Source organism: Phalangium opilio, unplaced genomic scaffold (assembly GCF_054372755.1).
Source record: "Phalangium opilio isolate 3A_F unplaced genomic scaffold, DU_Popi_V2 ptg000002l_1, whole genome shotgun sequence".
Classification (NCBI taxonomy): Eukaryota; Metazoa; Arthropoda; class Arachnida; order Opiliones; family Phalangiidae; genus Phalangium; species Phalangium opilio.
This window is the reverse complement of record NW_028324144.1, coordinates 4949319-4964662: the sequence shown is the minus strand read 5'-3', so window position 1 is coordinate 4964662 and position 15344 is coordinate 4949319. Positions and strand designations below refer to the sequence as shown.

General features: G+C 37.3%; 1 protein-coding gene across 8 annotated transcripts in view; it reads left to right on the top strand.

The window, feature by feature from the left end:
* Positions 1–15344, top strand: part of LOC149718426 (cell adhesion molecule Dscam1-like) — a 218662-nt gene that overhangs the window by 124148 nt on the left and 79170 nt on the right. For all 8 annotated transcript variants that reach the window (XR_016370326.1, XR_016370332.1, XR_016370337.1 and 5 more), the window contains exons 10-13: positions 7693–7812; positions 8930–9103; positions 9590–9737; positions 10715–10827. Coding sequence is in view for 4 of the 8 variants with exons in the window: in XM_089844990.1 (XP_089701116.1) it covers positions 7693–7812; positions 8930–9103; positions 9590–9737; positions 10715–10827 (555 nt within the window). In the remaining 4 variants the exon portion in view is untranslated. The remainder of the gene's footprint in view (positions 1–7692; positions 7813–8929; positions 9104–9589; positions 9738–10714; positions 10828–15344) is intronic.

Here is a 15344-nt window from a genome sequence, read left to right as displayed (position 1 = left end):
GCTTCTCGATTGTGCGCCGATGTAGGTGCGCGTGAGAGAGATATCAGCTTGTGCCATTATAGTTTTCTTGCCCCTTCTATATTTGACTCTCCTTCTTACACGTGTTCACTGTTGTCAATAACTCCATTTTGGTTTAGTTGTATTTCTATTTCATGGGCAATGTCAGTAGTATATACCACCACTTCGATCAAAAAATTAAGAACCCCCCCCCCCCTAAAAAGTTTTTTTCATTTTCGGCCCGAATTGGGTGTATATACTACTGATGTCGCATAAATATAAGCTTTGAGGCGATTCGGGGAATAAAGTCAACGGATTTGCCGATTCAAATTCGCAGTCTACTGATAAAACTACCAATTTCACGCGTGTAGTAGAGCTGAATTTGCTGGAAGAAGCTTGCTATAGGCCCCGGAAATACGTAACATATTGCGAATCCCTATAAATTTACGTTTTCATAGAGTAAAATACGTACATCCCGTTTAACTGGGTCCCTTTGCAAAATAAGGCCTTTTCTTTCCTAACCCCCTTCATCTCTGTTCCGGGAAAGGAAGTCGCGCATAATTACATTGAATTCTAAGGAAAGTTGAGTCAGTGAACCTTAATAATATGAGAAGTTTTCGGCATCTGCTGTATTTTGCTACCTTTTATGTTGTATCTCAAATATTATGGTACCAACCTCTAGGGAGATGAAAGCAAACCTGGAAGCCTTTTAGATTAAAGGGATACTACTATTCAATCTCGATTACCATTTTAAAATACTTCTAAGTGTTAAAATCGTTTTTTGAGTATGGAAACTATTTTGAAAACGGAAAAGAAAATAGGACGTTTGATTGTATGATGGCGTCAGCACTGGATTTTGAGTCCAAAGTGTAACTTCTTTGACATTTTTCCTGTCCGGGTAAATGTTTTCAAGTTAAGATTGGCCAGAGTATTTTACGGATGACCCCTTAAATTTAATTAAGAAACTGAAAGACAATGTTTTCTAATTTAATTAAGGGGTCTTCCCTAAAACACTCAAATCCTAACTCAAAACCTGTGGCCCGGACGACAAAATGTCATTGAACATTTTCGACTCAAAATTGCCAAAGGAACACGTCTCTTAATTTATGCCAGACTTATCAGAAACACCCTGTAAATGAAAAACTTTCTTGTTATTAATTTCAAAAAAAAATTTCTAACCAAAATGTAATGTCTGATATTTTATGGTACAAACCCTTTAAGAACCCTTTAAGAGTTTTGTTGACTTTATTTGGAAAGTACATTCTAAAATTTAATCGAAATAGTTTATTCAGGTTCGTTGTACCGTTTTAAAGCGAAAGTAGGATTTCTTTACGATACGTTCATATTAAAATTGCTCAGCGACGAACCTCATTAGTGATTCATATTCCTTTCATATGAGAAAAATTGCTCGCATAAAAATACTTGAACTATCAGCTAGGTCCCGGGGTTTCTTATCGTTCCCTAATAACCTGTTCTTTTTCGTCTTTCTTTGGTTGAAAACTTGCTTGTTATCTATTGAGTTATAGTTGAACTACGACATTTCAAAAAGATCTAGAATATACCCTAGAGGGTCGTGACTCGGTTCTCAGACTCCCAACTGAAATAGGTCTAACGTTTCACGTCTTGTCGGTTGAAAATCCGTAAGACATTCTCTTTTGAAAAAAATTGTTGAGGAATTAATATTCTAAAGGTTAAAAGTCTCATAGACTATATCAAAATTCAATTTATTTTCAATTTTGCTCGCAGATCAAAATGCAAAGTAATTGTTTTAAATATTGAATATTTCGCAACGTCTGCTTCGTCAATTTAAACATTAACGTTGTCGTCCAAACTTGAACAAATGAACCATATTACTTCTAAAACCTTCCTCTAGGGTTACTGATGTCAATCGTGCAGTTTGGACAATTGTTGACAAAAATCTTTAGAAACAAACAATCAAAGGAACTTTCGTAAATATATAAGATATAATTGATCGCGAATACCTTACGACCTGGGATTTAGTCGGTTAAAAATAACAAGCTCTTTATCCATTGAAGGGGAACCATTTAAGACAAATAACAATTGAAGAAGTAGGCTAGCTATAGCCAGAAGTAGGATAAGGGACTAGAAGTAAAGAGGATTGTTAATAGATCCTGGCACTAGTGAACAAATTTGAAGATTTTATGCCGCTTCCATCGCGCCTACACTAGAGAGAAAAAATTGGTCGAGTCCCAAAAACATTTCCTACCCCTTTCCCCTCAACCTAAAGCCGCGGAACACGGATGCGGGCGCTTTAATCTAGTTCGGCCGTCTACCGCCGCGAGCGACTCACGTTTTGGAGGGAAAGTTCAGAAACCAGAGGGCCAACCGTTGGTGTGTTATCAATAATATTCACTTTCGTCAAGTGAAGAATTTGGTTACCGCGATACTTCTAGTCCCTTATCCTACTTCTGCTATGAAGAATTCATGCACAGCTTACCAAACGTAGCAACCTCAGTACTATCCATTACCTCATAGGAGACCTTACTTTTTAAATGGTCAAACCAACGATAAAGGACGGAGCTGTAAGGTTGACAATGAATCGTCATGTCAACGTAGTTTAGGCCTAAAAAGGATAGTATCTTTTCCTTGAAATTTCAAATGGAATAAGAATAAGTTAAGTCGAGACTAGAAGACTGGGGCGCTGTAAGTTTCTTACTATTTTATTTTTCCTTTCAACAATCTCTATTTTTTCTCTTTCGTTTTTTACGGTTCAGAATTTTCGGCGCGTAGGCCTTCTCACGAGGGGTTCTTTACATGATTAAAATATTTAAAAAGAACTTGTCATTTTCAAAGAGTATAACGAGATTTTGTGAGGTAATTTTCAAAGGTTTACAATGGTTTATCGAGAATTGCTCAGGTTTTACAATGGTTTATCGAAAATTACTCGGGGTTTACAATGGTTTTTCGAGAATTACTCGGGGTTTACAATGGTTTTTCGAGAATTACTCGGGGTTAACAATGGTTTATCGAGAATTACTCGGGGTTAACAATGGTTTATCGAGAATTACTCGGGGTTAACAATGGTTTATCGAGTATTACTCGGGGTTAACAATGGTTTATCGAGAATTACTCCGGGGTTAACAAAGGTTTTTCGAGAATTACCCAGGTTTTACAATGGTTTTTCGAGAATTACTCGGGGTTTTACAATGGTTTTTCGAGAATTACTCGGGGTTTTACAATGGTTTATCGAGAATTACTCGGGTTTTACAATGGTTTATCGAGAATTACCCGGGATTTACAATGGTTTATCTAGAATTACCCGGGATTTACAATGGTTTATCGAGAATTACCCGGGATTTACAATGGTTTATCGAGAATTACTCGGGGTTTACAATGGTTTATCGAGAATTACTCGGGTTTTACAATGGTTTATCGAGAATTACTCGGGTTTTACAATGGTTTATCGAGAATTACTCGGGTTTTACAATGGTTTATCGAGAATTTCTCAGGATTACAATGGTTTATCGAGAATTTCTCAGGTTTTACCATAGTTTATCGAGGATTTCTCAGGTTTTACGATGGTTCAACGATAATTTCTCAGGTTTTACAATCGTTCAACGATAATTTCTCAGGTTTCACAAGCATTTAACGAGACATTTTCAGGTTTTACAATTATTTAACGATAATTTCTCAGGTTTTACAATTATTTAACGATAATTTCTCAGGTTTTACAATTATTTAACGATAATTTCTCAGGTTTTACAATTATTTAACGATAATTTCTCAGGTCTCGCAAGGGTTTATGAGAATTTCTCGGGCTTTTCTTGAAGTTCGGAGGTTTTTTAAACTGAGATTCTTAAGACATTTTTACCGAGAGCGCATAAGAACGAAACGGACATATTTCTAAGAATTCATTATAACTCACACCATTTCCCCAGTGAACCCCTTATAATTGAAAAAATATACGCGACTCAAATGTCTAACCCCTCGCCGGTGACCGTTTCTAAGTTTTCCTAATGAGCAAAAGTTCCTTTTTTTTTCTTCAAGTTCTCTCATAGTCGTTTACTTTCCTTCTTTGTCGCGAATGTCGGGTCCCCTTAAAAGCTATATAAACCCGTCCTCGTTCCGTGCACTTTATAGCCCGAAAAAGCCAGCGCTTTAACGGTTGGAAAGGGTTAGACCTCTGGCCTTCTCGTACCAAGTAACATACTTGGAACAATTTCTCATAAATTGCTCCTACTCCTTCAAGTTCTTTAGTTAGGTTTCGTTTCAAGCTATACTTACGACCAATCCCACTTGATAAAAACTACTTTCTTTCCAAAGAGATTTAACATTAGTTCTTCATACGCCTCGGCTTTCACCATACCGTCATTTCACGTGGTTATTTTAACCCTTTTATGCTTCAGTCCTATTTGGAAGAGATGAAAGTTTCAGGAAAAAAAGGACGGCTTCATTAAAAGAAACGATAAATTTTGATCTTAGATTTAATTAATTTTTAAACATCTGGGACGTACGTTACATTACATGCTCGAATTAATGCGTTCTCTTTTGCGAAATCAGAGTTGCACTATGTTTGTAATAAAAAGTTTTTTCCAGAACAGCTAATTCCTATTTTGAAGGGATAGTACAGGGTTGCCACGGGTCAGGGAAAACCTGGAAAAGTCAGGGAATTTGAAAATGGGCCGAAAAGTCAGAGAATTTAAAAACCTTCAGGAAAGCCAGGGAAAATTCGGGGAATTTGATTTTAGTGGGTAAAATTTCTGGGATTGTCTTTATTGAAAGAGTAATGAAAGTTTCTCCTCATCCTCTCTTAACACAGAAAACTCTAGAGCAATCCTTAAAAATGTCTAGAATGGTTTTTGTAAAGTAAATGCTCTCTAAAAAATCTCTCAGACTGTTATTTATAGATAAAAATGTTTCTTTATCATTTTGGTGCAACAAACACATTGGAAAACTTAATGAAGAGAGTTTAAACGTGCTGTAAACATTTACGCTTTCGGCCTAAAAAGGTCAGGGAAAATCTCAGAAAAAGGTCTGGGAAAACTTGTAAAAGTCAGGGAATTTGGGTCTCAAAAATCCGTAGTAACCCTGTACTAGTTTTCAATATTACAAGCCATTTATTGGCAATTCGGGATATGCTCTAAATAGGCAATTCCCATTTACCAAACTTCCTTGATAAAATCGTTAAAAGAAAAGGTGAAACGGAAGCCGCCTGAAAAGGGTGATCGCATTGAGACTTTTTTGAGATGGATTTTTATCTCTCTCCCTCTCTCTGTTCCCTTCCCTTATTCCTTTCTTCGGGATCCTTGCACGCTGAAGAGTATATATCTCCATCTTCCCTGACACTCCCAGTATCTCCATCTTTCCCAGTCTCTCTTTGAAGAGGATCTCACGTTTCCCGATTGCATGGGCTAATAAACAAAAGAATCAAGCTTAACGAAGCGAAAGATTAAAGGCATAAAGTTTCATTAGAAGCATTAGAAGCCAAATCCATTTAGTCCTTCTTCCGTTTCTTCCTCTCTCTCTTCTTCGTTCCTTCTAAGGCCCGCATTCTTGAAACCCTTAATTATGAACTAAGAAAGAAAGAAAGAGAGAGAGAAAGACGCTCGGAACTCTTTAGCTTGTCAAAGGTGTTCACGTCGTTAAACCTATGCCCCTTCAAAAAGATACTAGGTTCTGTTGATTCTGTATGCCCGCTTTTAAAAAGGAAATTTTATTCTACCTCAGCTTACCTCTCTTAAATGCGTTGGTGTTGTTATGTAAGGAATTTACAGGCGTTATTTGAGAAGAAATAGATTTAAATGTCAAAGTCACCAATTGTTTAATGAGCTGTTTATGAGTTTGATACAACAGAATTGAAGTGCTCCCATGTGAAATGGACTACCCACGACCTTTTATTTAATGTTTGTAATAGCCCCTATAAATCCGTAGTCGACTTAAAATGAGTCGCGTTTGTGATGAACTTTGAGCCAAGACTTGAAAACTAAAATATCCGAAGCCAAAATGACAAATATACCCAGGACACTGGACATTGTCCAATGAATAAAATTTTAAAATATCCCAAATTTTTTTTAAAAACTAAGGGGGTCACTGGACATTTTGACCAATAAATTTTCCGGAGTTTTGATAGCTCGACTATGGAGATGCGACATTATTTTTGCACACTGCAATGGACAATGTCATATAAATATTCCAGTCAAATAGGGAGTCACTGGACACATGTCCTATAAGAAATCTTTCCTATTTTCGGCTAAAACTCCTAAAACTATTCATATATAGTCTGCTAATGTGTAGCTAACTTGATCATGTGTCAGTTAGGCATGATCGAGTGAGCTATGGCTAAATAAAAGGCGCTAACTAGGTGGTGCCATCTCCATACTGCCCAACGAAATTGAAAATTTTCCTTATTCTTTGACACGTGTAAACAGACTGTCTAATTAAGCCAGCAAACCGACTTCATTTCGTGAACGTTAGAATCTAATGTAGTCTGAACAGGCCTTTATCGTAATTGGATCTTCATACACAGGGTTTTTAATGCTAATTCAAAAGTAAATAGAAGCACAGTACTCGTAAGCCCGCCCACTTATTCCCCATCGCGTACATTCTCACGAGTGCATTTTATCAATGGCGTAGTTAATTAAGAGCATCTCTGATCCAAATTGCGTACTTTGAGCCCAAAAAACATCAAAAGCATCTCAAGGTTAAGTTCCTAAATATTTTGAAATTGGAGACTCGAGAGTCGCGGAATACCTTTGTCTATTACTTAGTCCCATACTTTTCCCCATCCCTGACGCAACACGGGTTTAAAGATGAGAAGAAGGAAAAATGGGCCAAAGCGTAAAGGTAAAAAGATTCATTCCCCTGTGAGATACGAAGACAATTTTGCCACTCTGTGTCCTGTAATTCTGTACAGTGTAGTGTAGCTATTTGACGAGAACCAATTGCTTCTGCAGTTCACCTGGGATAAGATCTATCAGGGTATTTTCACCAGGGATGAGACTAGTTTTCGGGGTAAATTCATCTGGAATGAGACTGTTTTTCTTGGTATTTTCACCTGGGATGAGAATAGTTTTTAGGGTATTTTCTCCTGAGATGAGGTAGTTTAGTTTTTAGGGTATTTTCTCCTGAGATGAGGTAACTTAGTTTTTAGTGTATTTTCTCCTGAGATGAGGTAACTTAGTTTTTAGGGTATTTTCTCCTGAGATGAGGTAACTTAGCTTTTAGGGTATTTTCTCCTGAGATGAGGTAACTTAGCTTTTAGGGTATTTTCACCTGGGATGAGACTAGTCTTCGGGGTAGTTTCACCTGGGATGAGACTAGTCTTCGGGGTAGTTTCACCTGGGATGAGACTAGTCTTCGGGGTAGTTTCACCTGGGATGAGACTAGTCTTCGGGGTAGTTTCACCTGGGATGAGACTAGTCTTCGGGGTAGTTTCACCTGGGATGAGACTAGTTTTTGGGTATTTTCTAGCTCCTTAATAACAAACCTTGAAGATTATAGAAACAGTTCTTTATCAAATAGCTAAGCCATCCTTTAAAGCTGTGTACAACCATACTTGATAATATAGGGAGAACTAGCGCGTGTGAATACATAATGTTAAATCCAATATTAAAGAAAGTAGTGTAGATGAAGCGAGGTGGAACACTAGCGCACTCGAACCCTCTCTTAAGTTTCCTGAAGCGTAGAAATTTTTAAATAAAAATGAATGTCATTAATAAGTTCTCAATTTCGCAGCTCCGCCCAGATGGAAAATTGAGCCTCGAGACTTGGACGTAATAGTTGGAAGCCGGGCCGTAATTGATTGCCAGGCAACCGGGAAACCTGAACCCAGAGTCTTGTGGAAAAAATCCCCGGGTAAGTTTGTATGCTCGTGGTACTACACGTATCAGAGAGTCACTCTGTTAGCGCTGTGACTAGAAGACAAAGTAATCGAAATGTAAACATAATCTTAAAGTTTTCTTAGCTTAGCTTAATCCAATAAGAATGCCGTATTTTCGATGACCTTTGAATTGAAGTTCATGATGTGGTTTATAGAGTATTTTAGAAATTGACCGAAGATCGTGTACCACCTTAGTTCAGGGTTCATACAAACCTAGAAAACTCGGGGAAGTAAATAGTTGACAAAAGACTTGGGAGAAACTCAGGAAAATAAATAGTTGACAAAAGACTTAGGAGAAACTCAGGAAAAATTAAATAAATAGTTGACAAAAGACTTAGGAGAAACACGTGAAAATAAATAGTTGACAAAAGGCTTAGGGGAAACTCGGGAAAATAAATAGTTGACAAAAAAAATCTCGTAGAAATTTCGAATTTTAAGTAAAATTCAGGAAAATCAGGGAAATTTGTGAGGTTTGAGTAAGTTTGCATTGAAGGGGTTGATTCAAACAATAAGAAAACCAGTCTTACGAAAACCAAGTGCTCATGTTGCAAACACAGTACACTGGACTATTTTATCCCCAAGTTTTGAAAATGATTTATTTCAAAATTCATATTCAAATGTTTAACGCATTGTATTAGCCGCAACCAGTTTATAAGGTATATTCCATAAGTATGACACTTCCTGTACTTCGTAATGCTGGAGACTTACATCTCGATCTAGTTCTCGATAACGAAAAGCGAGAATTAACTACACTCGGTTAATATTGCAGTCCATCTACTTATTTAGCTTGTACTAAGCCTTTGACAGCGCCTCACCAGGCGTAGCTTTACGTGATTCTATGACGTTTAACCTACGTCACATCATGACAAGCTCCAGTTTGTAACCAGAGACAAACTTATGGAACACATCTTATGAATTTATGCCGCAACGTTTTTACTTGAAAACCACAGCCCGGTATATACTTTTATACCCAATTGATTTTCCCTTGATAAATTCCCGAATAAAATTCGAGATGGAAGGTTTTTTTTCTTATATCTACAATGAAATGGGCTGTTTATTTATCAGGAAATGGATATATATATTTTATATTAGAGTTGGATTCTGCCGATTTCAAGACGGTCATCAGCGGGTCAAGGGTTCAAACTCTGATGAACGGATCCCTCGTCTTTCGGGAGATTGAATCCGAAGATAGTGGTCGCTTTATGTGCGAAGCGAGTAATGGAGTGGGAGCCCCGCTCTCCACCGTCATCAATCTAAAAGTTCATGGTAGGTAAAGCCAGCTTTTCACAATCCGGAGTCCTCACTTGTTCAACACTACTTTCCTTTATACGAGACTTAAAATTCGTACGCCCCAGCTTTGCCTTTTATAGTTCTAAAAGTATTAAGAACCAGTTGTTTTAATGGGACAGTACCGTATAAATCTATCATTGAATTTCTTATTGGAACATATTTCAAAAATATTTAAATCATAAAATATTGTATATATAGCGTGTCTATGATAAGTCTGTCATATATTAAGGGGATGTTCTCTGGGTGATTTTGAGTCGAAAATGTTCTATGACGTTTTGCCCTAAGTGACACTGTTTTCAAGTTAAGATTGGATTGGGTATTTTACGGATGACCCCTTAAATTTAATTAAGAAAGTGAAAGACAATGACTTCTAATTTGATTAAGGGGTCATACCTAAAACCATGCATTCAAATCATAACTCGATTGCTGCTTTATCTTGCTTTTTTTTTGTGTTTGTGTTAGTTCCAGTCCATTTCAACATGCCCTTTGAAGCATTGACGGTTGCCAGAAACGATTTGGTGCAAATAAATTGTGACGCCCAGGGTGAAATCCCTATTACGCATATGTGGTTCAAAGATGGTCAACCTATGAAAAGTGCCGCTTATTCAAGGTGAGTTTATGACTTCAACATGTTTCGCAATTTATACTAATTTTTATGGGGTAGCTCATTATTTATGAACAGCCCCAATATCATTCATTTCTAAATATTAACGATTGGACTTTTATTCGTTATAATCCTGAATTTACATTTACACCTCACTGAACATGCGTAGATTAGTTTAAGAGAGGCTAGAATATTGTTCGACTGTACCCAAGTTCTGTTAACCGCTACGCGATCTAATCGTCCGTTACCGCGTTGCTTGTTAGTTAAGCCTTGGTCGGTATTTAAGCATCATGTTGGCTTTTGGGAAAGAAGTAATGTTAATTTTATCTAGGGAGCCTTGGTTAATCAAGCAAATTAATATATGGTATTTAAAGTGAAAGTTATAAATCAATTAGGCTTAGCATAATTTAACGTCGAATTAGTGTGTTCAACTTATCCATAGGGGCCAGCTACTGGTGATCAAATAATAGATTCTTTTCAAAAGGTGACATATGGTATTGTCTCCTTGATATTGGGTTGAAACAAAGCAGAATATACTGTATGTGTATCCAAAGACCCGAGGCAAAGACCATATTTGTAACTTCAAATTTACCAATCCATCAAATTCCATATTGTTTGAAGTCATATCTATTGTCTTTGGATCCACGAGCAACATCGTCGTCAAACACCAAACTCTGTCTTACCCCCGACTTTTAAAAAGGGCCTATTTCACTTAATCCTAAATCGGAAGACATTCGAAATACGAGTGATTAGTATTCAAATTTCCAGTTAAATTAAAAAAATTAATTTCGGCTCCCTTTAATTCATTAAAGCTCTGAAACCTCAAAAATATCTTCATCTCGCGATAAAACCCGATCCCTAACGAAGCACGTAGAACCAAATTACTTTTAATTAAAAATTTCCTAGAATTTTCTTCGATTCCAAAAAGATTAAGGCTTCCTGAGAGAGAAAAAAAAATTGATTTAATTATTTTTCAATTTCAGAAGCGACCAAGTTATAATCGAACGCGCAGACCGAACTGACACTGGTTTATATTCGTGCGTCGCTTCAAACGCCTACGGCCAGGAAAAGAAAACCATCCAAGTAACTGTACAAGGTATGTATAGAGAGATACTCAATTTGCCTGTTCTTTCTTTCAATTTTTTGTGTCCTTTTTTTAGCCACATCGTAGTATACGATAAGGCCCTTAGTTTGACCTGAGCTGTAGTAGTAGTAGTGGCCGGGGTTGTCGGGTTTCGTTATCGTTAGATTTTAGCTAAAAAGGAACTCAATAGTACCTCAACCCATCTTTAGGGGTAACTGAGCTCGGTTAGAGATTTTATTTTAATTGAAATTTTTCGTGGTCGAACCCGGGTCGCTTGCGCAGCAGTAAAACACTCTACCACTGTACCATAAGGGCTTGACAAAAATAGCGAGTTTTCTTCCTTTAATATAGCTCTAAAGGGTCGGGAATGTAGGAGGGCCCTAGTTATTTGTGGGGTCGGATACTTCTGTCAGGGAGCCCAGCGGTCCTACAATTCCTATATTTTTGAACCAGTCCTATATTATCCTATAATTTCATGAAAGTTCCTATATTATCCTATAATTTCATGAAAGTTCCTATATTATCCTATAATTTCATGAAAGGTCCTATATCATCCTATAATTTCATGAAAGGTCCTATAATTTCCTATATTTTTGACTAAGTCGAAGTTTTCGTATTGTTTAGCATCAAATTTATCAAAATTTAGCTGTTTTATTTCAGACTGGGCTCCCTGTTCTGTACTTTTGGGGTCGGATACTTCTGAATTTGTGTCTTTTGGTCTTTATACTTCTTTCCTTTTTATGTGCTAATTAAATAGATAACGATGTGGCTACTATTAAGGCCCAGCCCTAGGGCCATCTTGTTTATTTTTTACTTTCCTCACCCATGATAATATTCCAGTGTCTTTTATACGTGGTAGTGATATAGCCTTTTACATTTTTAATTGGATACGGGGAACGAACATATATAGAGTTGAAAAAAAAAAATCCTCCCAATTTCCAATTCATTCTCATTAAAAGTTACTGTGAGAAAAATAAAAAGAACTAGGCCTAGAACAGATAAGGACTGAAGACCTCGCGCTGCCACTATTTTCCCTTCTTTTTTTTTTAAAGTAAAAAAGTGTACGAACACGGAAAATATATTGTAGGAATGATGACCTGTACTTTAGTACCGTGTATTTATTTTGCTGATTATATCCCTAGGTGCTCTAACATAATCCCCTGATTAAATTTAAAAGTACGCGTATGTAAGTAATCCTTCTGAAGTAAAAATGTATGTACAGAATCCGTCTTCTTAGATTGGATTATATTTCGTGTTTAGGTGGGTGTAGTTCCGTGTTTTGGTGGCCTTAGTTCAGTTTTGGATATTGTTCCCTCCCGTTTTTAGAGGAGGCTTTTTGTTCCCGCGCGTTCGGGAGGGAGACTTTTTTGTTCCCTTGCGTTTCGGAGGGGGGATTTTTTGTTCCCTCGCGTTTCGGAGTGGGGATTTTTTGTTCCCTCGCGTTTCGGAGTGGGGATTTTTTGTTCCCTCGCGTTTCGGAGGGGGGGATTTTTTGTTCCCTCGCGTTTCGGAGGGGGGGATTTTTTGTTCCCTCGCGTTTTGGAGGGGGGGATTTTTTTCCCTCGCGTTTCGGAGGGGGGATTTTTTGTTCCCTCGCGTTTCGGAGGGGGGATTTTTTGTTCCCTCGCGTTTCGGAGGGGGGGATTTTTTGTTCCCTCGCGTTTCGGAGGGGGGGATTTTTTGTTCCCTCGCGTTTCGGAGGGGGGGATTTTTTGTTCCCTCGCGTTTCGGAGGGGGGGATTTTTTGTTCCCTCGCGTTTTGGGAGGGGGATTTTTGTTCCCGCGTTTGGGAGGGAGGCTGATAAGTCTTTCAAAGGGTTTTATTCTAACCTTCTGGAGTCATTAATGTACACGGAAAAGGAACTACTTTTGTGGATATTCATTATAAATTTCTACCATATCACAAAATAAGTTTTCTTATGTGAAATGATGAGGAGGGAGCTTAATTTCCTTAGTTTCATTTTCCTTGGTAGTATATTTTCTGTGGTCATCCTTCTGATACTGTTATTTTTTTGCATACTAGTTATTTATGCTTCGAAGTCTGCTTCCCCCGCTTCCATTCCACTATTTTATATCTTATCTTTAAAAATGCAGTTAGTTTTTTGGCTACGGAGAAGTTTGACATTTATTATTTAAAGAATTCGCTTCATCCGGAGGAAGAAAAAAAACTTTACATTTTTTAGTAGGGCCCATATTAAGCGTCATCCCAAATAGAAGTTTTGAGAAAAAAATTCTCATTTGCTCCCATGGGTGTACAGGGTGTTACCGTAAGATAAATCAGACTGTGCTTGTCACGTGGAGTTATTACCGTCAGGCAAAAATAAGTTAAGACCTTGTCAAGGAGACGCGTCTCCCTCATTGCTTAAATAAACGCAACAAGAGCCAGGATAAGACAGATTTTGAAATTTTGGAAAATCACGGGGATAAGTTTGATTTTGAAACATTTTGTAGAAAAGGACCGGGATAATTCAAGTACTTGGATATTTTGGGATGAAAGTCAGGGATTTGGATTTGTAAATTTGGAGAAAAAGGACAAGGATAAGACTTGGATTTCAAAAAATTTTTTGGGAAAAAGGACAAGGATAAGACTTGGAATTCAAAACATTTTTGGGGAAAAAGGACAAGGATAAGACTTGGATTTCAAAAATTTTTTGGGGAAAAAGGACAAGGATAAGACTTGGATTTCAAAAAATTTTTGGGGAAAAAGGACAAGGATAAGACTTGGATTTCAAAAATTTTTTGGGGAAAAAAAACAGGGATAAGACTTGGATTTCAAAACTTTTTTGGGGAAAAAAAACAGGGATAAGACTTGGATTTCAAAAATTTTATGGGGAAAAAGGACAGGGATAGGACTTGGATCTCAAAAATGTTTTGGGGAAAAAGGACAGGGATAAGACTTGGATCTCAAAAATTTTGGGGGAAAAGGACAGGGACAAGATTTGGATTTTAAAATTTTTGGGGAAAAAGAACAGGGATAAGACTTGAATTTGAAGATTTTGGGGAAAAAGGACAGGGATAAGACTTGGATTTGAAACATTTTGGGGTAAAAGGACAGGGATAAGTCATGGATTTGAATAGTTTTGGGAAAAAAGAACAGGGAAAAGTCATTGATTTGAGAACTATGGGAAATAATGACAGGAATAAGTCATGGAATTAAAAAATTAGGAAGTAGAACAGAAATAAGTCATGAAATTAAAAAATTCGGAAGCAGAACAGGAGTAAGTCATGGCTTTGAAAATTTTGAGAAATAAAACTGGGATTTGAAATCTATCCTAAAAACTTTAAATATGAGACAGATGTGAATCAAGTGGGCTCTGGTAAATCCCTAAGAAAGGTCCGAGATATTGGCTAAAGGTTTTCAGTGATTTCTTGAAAATTCTAAGCCTTTTCAATCAGAATATTGTAAAATAACAGAAAGTATGAATGCGAAATTTCTTAAATCTCAAGAAAGAGCTACACGTTTTTCAATCAGAAACGGCTGATTTTACGAAAACCTTTTGAAGAAACGGACTTGTCACTTGTATACGTCGTCTCACCCTGTAGAGGACGGCATAGTGTATGTTTTGGCTCTCAACCTGTTAAGCGTATATCGACGTAATAGCTTTACCCCAGAGCTAAAATTCCCTTTTGGTTTCTAGTAGTATTCTTCCAAAAGTTATAAATCCACGTCTTATAGCTATCTAGAACCTTATTTTATATTTTCTTTTTTATCTAGGTTTACTTTTTTTCTTCTTTTTCTCTTTTTTTTTTTGCTATTTTCCACGAAACAATAACGTTTCTCCGTTTTAGAAGGAATAGTAGAGATAGTGTAGACCTTATAGAAGCGGGTTCAAACGACTCCATATACTACCAAAGACAAATATAAATAAGAGAAAGTGGAGACGTGGAGTTGATAAAAGTCACGTTTGCTTTCTCTCTAGCTTCTTTGATCGACCAGGGATAGATTTAATTTTAGAAGTAGGAATGGAGTACGGTTTGTATTTACTTCAGTCCGACTCATAGACCACCCAGTATAGACCCCTCCTTCCAACACGTAACGAAAAGTTTAAATTATCTTATTAGCTCACTTAAAACACGTTTTGATGACGTTGCCGACGTGGACGGTGAAAAATACGTAATTCCTGTTTACCTCTGTCGCTATGACCCGCCTCTTCTTACATACCCCCATTCCCGGGGAAGGGGGTCCGGGAATTTGACGCGAGCCCAGATTACTCTGTTCTTCATTCTTACTTCAAAAATTAAATCTATCCCTGGCTCGACCAATCAGTGCTCGGCTTTAATATTAAACTATCTTTCTTTCAAACGAAACTAGTTCAGCTTTTGATTCATTCAGGGGTCGTGAAAACAGTATTGTGCTGTGTGATCCGGCATGGATATGTATAAATACTAACTTATTCTGGATTCCCAACTAGACCCAAAAGCCTGCCATTAAACATGCATGGTGAGGTGCCTCTAAAACGAGTTGGAGGTTGCTAAGTCACGTGGGGAAACTCTTGGCAGAATCCTGAGGGGTGCGTTTGAAATTTTGC